Source organism: Zerene cesonia, chromosome 20, assembly GCF_012273895.1.
Source record: "Zerene cesonia ecotype Mississippi chromosome 20, Zerene_cesonia_1.1, whole genome shotgun sequence".
In the NCBI taxonomy this organism is placed as follows: domain Eukaryota; kingdom Metazoa; phylum Arthropoda; class Insecta; order Lepidoptera; family Pieridae; genus Zerene; species Zerene cesonia.
In genome coordinates, this window is record NC_052121.1 from 2435487 (window position 1) to 2446763 (window position 11277).

General features: G+C 32.4%; 2 protein-coding genes across 4 annotated transcripts in view; both read right to left on the bottom strand.

The window, feature by feature from the left end:
• The window catches only part of LOC119835282 (serine/threonine-protein kinase NLK), a 106112-nt gene extending 100914 nt beyond the window's left edge, over positions 1–5198 (bottom strand). For all 3 annotated transcript variants that reach the window (XR_005288036.1, XM_038360013.1, XM_038360014.1), the window contains exon 1: positions 4647–5198. Coding sequence is in view for 2 of the 3 variants with exons in the window: in XM_038360013.1 (XP_038215941.1) it covers positions 4647–4843 (197 nt within the window). In the remaining variant the exon portion in view is untranslated. The remainder of the gene's footprint in view (positions 1–4646) is intronic.
• Positions 5199–7352: 2154 nt separating this feature from the next.
• LOC119834837 (ubiquitin-protein ligase E3B) overlaps positions 7353–11277 on the bottom strand; it is a 16534-nt gene continuing 12609 nt past the window's right edge. The window contains exons 18-19 of the mRNA XM_038359351.1: positions 10965–11076; positions 7353–10484 (exon numbers count right to left, since the gene is read on the bottom strand). Coding sequence (XP_038215279.1) covers positions 10312–10484; positions 10965–11076 — 285 coding nt within the window. The 3' untranslated portion in view covers positions 7353–10311. The remainder of the gene's footprint in view (positions 10485–10964; positions 11077–11277) is intronic.

The following is an 11277-nucleotide window of genomic DNA, read 5'->3' on the forward strand; positions in this document are numbered from 1 at the left end:
AAAATAATTTGGGACGTCGGTCGATTTGTTATATTTAACGGCGAGACTCCATAGATTTCGTGTCACTAAACATAAAAAGAGATGAAAGAGAGAATCATAAATTCGTATTTGGAACTTTTTTACTGCGAATTTTACTTATTGCCTTTTTTTCCATAAGCCGTGCAAAGAAACTGGTGATTAATAATTATTTATGTCATGCTCGTTACAGATGTGGCATATTATTAACGCCATATTATAACAAACATAACGGTTACTGGAAATTTAAAGAATTTTAGGCACGAAATCTGCATACCTTCCACAACTATCTAAACCATACAAAAAAAGCTCAAGAGAGTCAGGTAGAAATTCCTGTGAGATTAAAAAAGATTTCAAACCAACCGTCAACGGGATTTTTTTGTAATTCATGTTTGTGCTGGAGCAAATAAGACTTTGATCTGACCAAGCGATGGCTCGATCGTAAAGGCACGAGGGAAATTGGAGTGCACGAATTGTAATCAAATGCTTACGGGCTTAATGCTTAAGCCTAAAACTTAGATCGAATGAATTCATCGGCTTTAAGTAAATAAGGTTTATTTTACAAAACAACCGTTTAAACGATAATTATGATTATCTATTAGTGAAGAACATAAATGAAAAATGCTAAAGGAGATAATTTTATTTTTTCCATGTAAAAATTCTCCTTCAGAAATTCCACATAACATTCTTCGTAAAGTATTATTGATACGAGGAACGAACATAAATAATCAGACGAATTTAAAATGGAAACACACACAATCCAGTGTATTATTCATCATACTTTTTACATTTGCACTATTGTAGTATTTAAAACTTGTTTCAGTATCTGGCAGGAGTAAGCAATGTATTGTAAATAATTATTGCCAGATATTTGCTTATCAAGCCGAGCCAATTGACTTTGAACCGTCTTCAGGCGATCTGTCAAACGCAAGAAGTTTTTCTAATTTTTGGCGAAAATTTTTAAAGTTTTGTTTTACATACTTTGAGATTCTATTGACACTCACAAACACAATAAAAAAATAGCGATATTAGGCATGATGCTGAGGCCAAGGGACATTTGAGATGATTTTTATATGTAAGTACATGGAAACAAGGAACAATTTATCTTCAACCTTTTTGAAACCTAGCTTTGGCGTTTTTATTTATATCTTCCAATCCATGCATTTATGATTAATGACCGGTTCTTTACAAATTATGGGTGTTAATCCCAAATTAATGCAAAACAATGAAGTTCACAAGTCACAAGTCATAACAAACGGACTTCAATAGAAATTCTATGTTCCAATGTTACATGTATTTGTATACATTATTTTTACTAAAAAACATAATTCTAACTACTGTGTCACAATATCTTAGACACACAATATTTTATCCGCAATGGCGAATCCCCAGTCGATCGATTAAGATCCAAGGCGTAGGCATCAAGCCGAGCTGGGTGCAGTGTGCCGAGCCCAATCAATCAGCCCATCCTCTCCTAATTAATGTACTCGACCCATCCCACTGTGCCCCGGAATCTCTCACGCGACGTTTGATGGATGTATCTCTTTTCTATAGTATACAGTTCCGCAGTTATTTCGATCGGTTAGGGCCGTTTTCACAGCTTCTTGATCTCTCCGTTCGAGCTTATATTCATAAGCACGGGCATATTGTGGCAAGTGGGAAAATCAGCCCCGGCCAGCCTAGTTTCTAAGGATAGATAAGCAAGTTGTGCCAACTTAAGTTAAGAAACATATAGCCTACCTATATTTAGTTACGGTGCAAGGACTTTTTTCCGGAAGCTATAAACTGTTCGGTTAATCATACAAAAACATATCAGTTAGCGTAATTGCTCTAACTTTAAGAAATGTAGTACATTTCTTAACTTAAGCACGCAAAATTATAAGATGATATAAAAACTGTAATTGTAAGGTACTAACATGAATAATTCGAATATAATAAATAAAAATATAATAGTTTAAAAAAACTATAAAACACGCTTTAACAAAAATCATATTTTGCAAATTGAAAACTGGAATAATTTTATCAAATTAGTGTATTGTCATCGGTCCTCAATAAATCTACAAAGTTTGAACGAAATCTGGCCGTTTAAAGTGGGTCAAAATCGCGCCCAAAGAAGTCAGTTACAAACAAACAAACATACAAACAAACAAACATACAAACAAACAAACATACAGGTGAAGCTAATAAAAAGCGTGTAAAAAGGAACTATGTTTGCAATACTTCGGATATATCCTGTAAAGAATTTTGCCGTCTGAAACTTTTGTATACGTAGATTTTACGCGAATATGTTAGTTATATCCAGGAATGTATGATATGAGATAATAGTGGTTGTTTTGTTTACCATAATTTACAGCTCTTATCTTGTCCACCTGGCTACTCAAATAAAAAAAAAACATAACTATGAAACGATAAAGCTGTGAACATGTTTATTTAATAAGTAAAGGTACATTTAAATTAGGGCACAAATAAGTGGTCTGTAGAGGGCAGTGAGGAATTATAAAATGTTTGTTTTTAATTTATAATATCGTTTCTCAAGTTTATTGCGCAGTAAAAGTTGCATTTTCTCTAGCTTTTTCAAAGCCAGTATAAATAACTATGATGGTTACATATAAATATAGTTTACAAATGTTTCTAAGCCTTAGTATTTTCTTAACACAGTACATCTACGATAATAAATGGGAATTCTTATAAGTTAGATTACCGTTCGAGGAACGGCTCGAAATTTCTTAGGATCGTCGGGGAAAAAAACTAAGAAAATAAGTCGAAAAGCTAGAGGGTCCTTATTCGCATTCAACGAGCAGACGTGAGCGTTGTGCAGACTCCGGGCAGGATTTTAGGGCCCTCGACCGGCGATCGACGCGGACTCGGAATAATCAAGTACGCCTCCCTACTCGCGGTCGTTCACACAATCAACGAGCGCCCTCGGTCCTACAGCTACGTACGCACGACGAATCTACACAAAGCATCCACCTATACACAACAACCCTCACGATACACTAGACCGCAATACTCATCACGGTCGAAACGAAACCTTAACACAACAACCGTTGAGTCGTTTTAACAATACACGCGGTGAATGCATTTCGTCAACAGCCAGCCGGCAGTCGAACGAAAAGTAAGCCAAATTGACGGTAGTAAGGCGCAAAATCGAACGAAGTCTTCACAGAATGTGACGCGCATTCGAGAGCAAGATACATGCATATTGAAAATCGCTCTTATGCCTTCCGCGCTGATTCGAATACGCTTCGACAGGTAGACCCAAACACCACGTGTTTACGGAGGGCTGCAGTTAGAAACAGCGAACGCTAACTTGGCGCACATGTTGTAAACTGTTCAACTTTTAAATGCCTGTAACTACATAATTTAATGATGCCATAACTTATGGCTGGAACTTGAAAATATATGATAGAAGTTTTTACATGTTGGCGAGAGTTGAATATAAAATAAAAACATGTGATACTTCAATAAATGTTCATTGTTTTTAGATAATATTATTATTTAAGAAAAAGTAATCACAGGAAATGAAGGAGAACATTTCCAAAATATACATAGCTTTTTAAATACCATAGCAACAATAAATGTTGACATAAATCATACATTCAGCAAAGCCAAATATTATTCAGATTTCCCTATCCATTACATTAATAAGTAACAGCAGTGGCAATAGCTTTGTTTGATATTAAATTTCAATAGGCACACGGTTAAATAACTGCATTATTTCAATGTATTCGTGATCATGAGAAATTCATTGTGACTTAATGACAATGGCCAATGTTATTCCCACTTGCCTTATCGCTTTGAGCCAGGTGTCCATACATATTGTTAACTCTGAGGTAATTTCTTCAAACAAAGAATTTAGCGAGTATAATTTTGGGACATTTCTTTCGTTTCAATGATTTATTTTTAAACAATTGATTTACATCACAGTGATTGTCATTATGATAGAATTCATGAATTTAACATGAAAAATAAAAAAATAAAAAAATCATATGTAAATAGTGGTACATATATATCAAATAACTGAGTGATATTAAATAATGAAATGATAATTATCAGAAGTGATAAATATATAAACCATCTTTAAGTAAATAAAATATAAAGTAAATTTTCATATTTACTTCATTTGCAAGTGACAATTTAGAAAACTTACTTGTTATTCCATTGTAAATTATGCAATAAATTTCATTGAAAATTTATTAAGTTTCAGTAGTAGAAGATCTATTAATTTTTTTTTATTATTATATATTATATATCTATTAATTTTTTAATTAATTCTCAACAAAATAAATATCATACCAACATTGAAGAAATTATTTTTTTTTTATTTTTACCTACAAATTGTGCAGCGGGTCTATTATGAGAAATCAAGATCATCTGTGCTAAATTAGATCAGAAAAATTATTTGAAAAAGCCCTCTATTATTCAATAAAATTGGTAAGATACAATTATTGATGAAAGAGTTCAAAACATACTTCTTATGTACTTACTATTGTCTATTAATTGGTTGATTATTTTGTTTTATTTTATCTATGTTTCAATGACTAAGTCATTCAAAATTTCTTGCTTTTTAATATCAAAATATTAAAGCATCATTTACATGCATAAGCTTTGTTCAAAAAAACACGACTTACCATACTACTCCAAAGGCGCCGTAGCCTATAGGCCTGTCGGGCTGCACGTCGGTCGGGATGGCCGGCGTTTGGTAGTAGGGCGCCGCCGCCGCCAGGATGGCGCCCTGGGGCGCACTCTGCGTACCGCCCTGCATCAGCGACATGGACACACTCATCGAAACGCGAGAGTGCCGCGCTGGTCCGCTTACAGCCGCCATCCAACCGCCGTCACCGCAGACTCATCACACGCTCAACGCTTTAACCCCGGCACTGCTCTATCACCAAGCCTCTCCCGGTTGACACGCGACGCTGTTACCGGTTGCTTCTATATTATTCATGCTCGAACGGCTATGCGGGAATCACTAACTGATTACTGAGCGCACACTACACGAACCGTCACCTGTCAATTTCACCAGTTATTAGTACGAACGTGTGGTATTTTAAATATTTATTATGCGCTACGCGTGTATTAGTTGCAAACTGTATTTCAATATTTCAGGACAAAGGATAACACGGTAATGGTTTTTTAAATGATACGTGCAAAACGTCCACGCGTAACGAGAATCGAGCGCGACTGATGGGGCGGCAGGCGTGAGGCGGGTGGGGATCGGGGGAAGAAGCAATGAATGAGTGAGATAGAAAACAACAATGGCGACGACGCAATGAACAGCTGCTTTGCTAAGTTGGCTTTGCTTTTGACTTCGCTCGCCTTTTTTTAGTTTAGGTTTAACTTTATAACCATTTGTTTTCATATTTGAGTTTTAAAACTGTCAAGATTAAAATGTGTAGGATGATTGTTTATCGGAATGCGAAATAATTAAAAATATTAAATGCTTTTGGAAATATTTTATCTGAATCCAAATTCGTGCATAGCATTTCAGCCACACTTGATCCCACATTATGTAGGTAGGTATATTTATTTCTACCAAAAGGTGACTTTTAGTGCAAAACATTAAAGAAGTATTTTATTTATTGTAGTACCTACCCACCCTATCAAATTGAAATAAAGCATGTAACTTGTATGTAGCCACATTCAATAATTATGAAGTTTGCGATCGACTAATTTTAGGATCTTCAACATTTATGTCATGTTTTAGATATTGTGTAAAGTCTACAAAGTAACATTTCATCTAGCTACGTAATTTTAGTATGATTAAAATAGTTTGAGGGTACATAGATTAAAATTTTATTATATGTAGGTATCATTGCAATTTATTTGCATAATTTGGTAGGTACGTAAAGGGACGCATACCCATTATGTGAAACTATTCCTTCCATTATGTTAAAATTCCCACTACGTAGGTATTAATTTCAAATATTTTGCACTATGGTACTTACTGGGTAATTGATAAGATTTCATTAGGGTTAAAAATATTGGATAATTTATAAGCATCGTTATTGCCTACAAATTATAAATTGAATAATATCGGGAACCTCTGACGAATACTGATTGAATTTGATAAACGTATTACGTACTCATTTTACAAAGATTCTTGCACTCGACGATGAAATATGCAATTACAATTTTTTGCATAAAAACGCTATTTTGTGATGACGAAACTGAGACTAGCGCCTAATTAGTATTTTTTGAGTTTTTAAATTAAAAAACTTTTTAACATACCGATCGAATTTGAATAAATCGTGTTAATATAATAGCCACAAATATATTATCTCTTAACAATAGGTGTGAAAAGTTGATATTTGAAAACTAAAAACGATTATCCGTATGTAACCTAAGAGATAGATTACATAAAATTGAGTAAGTATTGAAGTTATGTGACTTTATTCAGGATAATATTTGTCACCATTTACATTTAAAGATTATCTAATTTTTACATATTTTGCTGCTGCGCATGAGTTTAACATGTTGACAATTAGTGGTTATTTTGCTTTTCATTCTGGACGCAATGTATTGGAACTTCTCAAGAAATAATCCTATACTTTAAAAGAACTAAACATGATAGAATCAACTAAAATGTCTCATTTCTTCTTATAGAGAGTATCCTCTCTCGTAGGTATACGAAAGGAATTTATATGATCGCAATCTTTATCAGGATAATAAGATAATGTCATGAAAATAAGAATATTGATAAGTGATCAGAGTTTGAATTAAATCAATCTGTTAGTGGGCAAAATCATGACTTAAGGAGTCGTTACATACAAACATATATATGAATCTAATTAAAACGTAAACATCCAAACCGCGTAATGTATAACGCAACTGCGTTTCGTTACCATATGTACCAATACCAACTAGACAATTTTAAAAAATTATTTCACCGTTGTATAAGTACGTGATCCCCGGGTGCTACACCACAGGCGAAGCCGGGATGATCCGCTAGTAATTAATAAGCTACGTAGATCTGAGAAATACAATCTGTTAATTTGATAATTACAATTTAATTACCTATCGTAACCTAGACGATTTTGATAAAATGTTATGCTTATTAATTTTTTTCAATACCTATTAATCGACTAACATACGCTCAATCCAAGGGAGGCTAGTATGTGCCTTTAATATAAAATATTGAAACAAGGGACAAGACGTACCAGACTGTGCAATTATTGTTTTCTTTCATTCAATTTATATGCGCATTATAACTTCCACAATTAATGACGAAAAACATTATTAGACACCGTAGATTATGGCATAGCACTATTCCTAGTACTGTATTGAAACGTTAGATTTTATTTTGGTCAGAAATGCGGGAAAATAAAACACAAAAATAATAAATATTAATTATTTTATCACAGAGAATCACATTGTGTTATACAACATTTACGTGGCTAGTACAAAATATACCTTACAACGATCCACAAAGATATATGTTCACTATATGAATGACCTTAAATATTGAAACATCCCTACAAAATACATCATTTGTAAATCTAACAACGTGTCCCGTAATACACAATATTTTAATTACGATTTTCACATTTAAATTAAATTCCATACTGGGGTTGACATGTGCTTGCAAAATCTTAACAATTTTTTTTTTCTTAATTTAAAAATAATTTTGAGCACTAGATTTTCTAATAACGATTTTCATCTCTTAATAAAAAAGGTGTATTGCTAATATCGAAATCCGTATATCGTTTTACACAAAGAAAACGAATGCGCATTACTTCAGTTCAATATCATTCATGAATCAGTAAGACAACTTGTAAAATTAATACCGATATTTCCAATTGACTCTCCAAAAATATATCCGAAACACGTTGTAATACAATATTAAATGGCATGAGAAGATTGCACTATACAGTCCTTGTAACAAAACATAAATAAGTTTAATAAAATACAAGATCCAATAATAACTAGACGTATTTTTAAAAATGTAAGACTTTTATACAGAAACCTAAAATCAACTACTAACAAGCAACGTAAAACACATTATGTAAGATAAAACGAATGCTATTTATATTGTTAGGATATTGGAAGCATTAAACTAGACTTGTTTCACGACAAAGGTTATAAATATGCTTTAACTGATCAACACGTATCATCATTTGTAATATAAACACAACCAAGATAATATAGCAGAATACGTTCCAAATCAGTATAGAGCTTAAGCCATTTTGTAATGATACTGATGACCAAGCCGTTATCTAATATCGTTCCATTGTGAAGAAAAAAAGTAATTACAAAAAAAAAACATTAGCATAACAGTCGCCTCCATTGCACCAAGCTTGATCATAATGCAAAATTCACATATTATACTCTGTAATAAACAAGAACCAAAGCACCGCCGTTTCTAACGGCAATATTATCATGTCCATATGTAATTTGAAACGCATTTTTTGGAAGCATAAGCTGTGAAAGGTTAGGCTATTAAAAACAAGAGGAGAGGGGGGGATTAATTACAAACACATTATTGCTTTTCGATTCAAATTATTTTACAATGTGACAGTTTTTCAATACGAAACAAGCACGAAAAAAACCTTTCGAAAAAGTCCTGCAACAAGTATCGGTATAATAAATAATAAAAATAGAATATAGGAAGTAATGAAACATACAATTACATTGGTTAGCTAAGTAACAGTTTATATAGCGCTTATGTATTGTTACATGAGTATTTAATATTTAAGAATAAAACACTTCATGGCCGTTTTAAAACGTGTTTTAGTTGAGATAATGTGATCGATTTAAGATTAGTGAATTAATTTAATTCAAAGGTACACATTGCGGTTTAAAATAAAATCATATCGATTATTTATGTTTATTTTTGGTCAGACATGCAACAAATAAGGGTTTACAATGTGTGTTATAATGTAAAACTTAGTAATTCAGTATTTTGAGCTCAATCTATGTAGTAATATTGAAATTAATTTTAAAGTGTTCAATTGAAAAATATTTTATGTAATAATTAAGAAGTCGAACTATGTATTTTTATTCCATAATAGTATACGCTAAGTGATTATTATTGTCTATGTACATTTTATCATATTTTAGACCTGAAATGGACTGGCTCAATTTAGATATATACTACTTCCAAAACATTTATACAAAAACCCCGTTACCTAAGTATCAAAATTGCAATCTCAAATTTCGACCGTTTATGTTATGTTCTTAAGTAAATATGTACAGACGGTGAAAGAAAACTAAAACAATTTCAATAAAAACGCTAACAATTCGATTTCTAATTCGTATTATTTTATTTTAACCTAAGACCAATTGTTATGTTTCTAAATCTTAATTAGTTCTATTTACAAATATTATTTCCCCTTGCCAATGTGCCGACAGTCATTCCGATCATATACTGGCCACGTAAGATTTCACACAAAAATTGCTTAGTGCGGGTAGTTTTGAATAAATAAGGTATACACCAAGAATGTAAGGTGCATGTGAGCTAGAGCTGAAAGCTTTGTGAAGGTCTCATTTGTACCCAACCAACTTAATGTTTGTAATTTTTTCTTTTTTTTTTGTCCATAACAAACATACTTGTTTTCAAATTTACCGAATTTAATTAAAAAATAATATATATTGAGTACCCAAATAAACTTTGAACCATCAATATTTGTTTCATATTAAGATGTTTTTGAGCATGTGATGTTTAAAGAGTTGACTCTTATTATTTGAAGAATTGCCACCACCCCAATATTTTATAAAAGAAAATTATGAAAACTTTAATCGCCAAATTTAATGTATAAGCACATTTTAGTTAAATTTGAATGTGAGTATTTTCTTTTTTTCCTATATCAGAATGTCCCTATTAACATAAAATAATAACCTTACACGTGTAAAATAAAATTTTAGAAGAAAGTTCAATTTTCGGCCAATTTAATAAAAATGAACACGGCTTAAGCGATTTTAATTAAACTATTTAACTACTGAATGGTTTACAGAGATCATTCAAAATTGTTATGGAAAAAAACAATATTGTTTTAAACTCTTTGGAATATTAGCAACTATGAGTCAAAGTAGCATCATCAATTATTATAGATTAAATAAAAACTCAAAGTGTAAAATGTTAATTAAACCGTCCCGTCCATTAACAAGATAAGTCACCATGTATTTTAACAAATTTAAAATAAAAATAAACCAAAAGTCTGTAAAATATCGCGTCCTAAGTAAAAAAATAAACAATTCTCCTTCCAAATACGGATCAAAGGCAGCAAAGCGTGATAATGAAACCAATGTCTTAACGACCTTGAAATAGGATCTAAATTCCTTTTTAAAAATTGGTTTTTAAGATAGTTCAAAACCAGTGTTGCTATTAACAGCGTATCGCAGTTTGTCCCGCAGTGTGCTCCTTTTCTGGTAGTTGGGTAATTTGAGTAGATTGAAGCACGTGGACGAGGTCGGCAAACGGTTGAGCGGATCCTTCTTTCGTATCGTGAAGAAACCTCTTATTACACTCCCTGGAAAAAAATACATTTTTTTAAATAAAAATAATTATATATAGTTTTATATATGTTAAGAATTGAGAGTTATTTCCATGTTTATATACAGTATTTATACACCGTAGTTTGGAACCCAAAAAAAACGCTAGATGTGATTATGATATTTGAAGACATACGTAATCATAATAACAACAATAAAAATAAAATACATAAAATGGAAAAATATCTGAATTGGAAGCATTTGTTCTACGCCTTTTTATATTTATACTTGCTGTTCGTCCTGGCTTCGCCCGTGGTACATATATAAACCATTTCACTCGGTGATATTGCAGCTTTCTAATAGTGAGAGAACTTTATGAAATCGACCTAGTGGTTTCTGCGTGAAAACGTTTCAAACACACAGAAATACAAAAGAAGTATAATATTAGTGTAGATAAAAAAGAACTAAATTTTGCATCCTATACATTTATATCACAAAAGGTAATGTATTATTTTTACCTATGGTATCACCGGTGTCTTCATCATCACCCACTTCCACGCAGCGAATCGAAAACGGCGGTTTCAGGTGTGCAAAGCCGAGCACGGGCGGTTTCGAACATGATGTCACGAACTGTGAATATAAATTGGCATTTATCGTGATTTACTTTTGATAACCTCAAACGAAAAACGTTACAGTAAAGAAAATTTTCTATGACATATACATTTTTTGAAGAATTAAAATTAAAAGTTTACATGTAATATAATAGTAACCGTAGAGCCCCCTCTACCTCCGGCTAGTACCCCCCATACAGACCACGCTCTACATTACTGT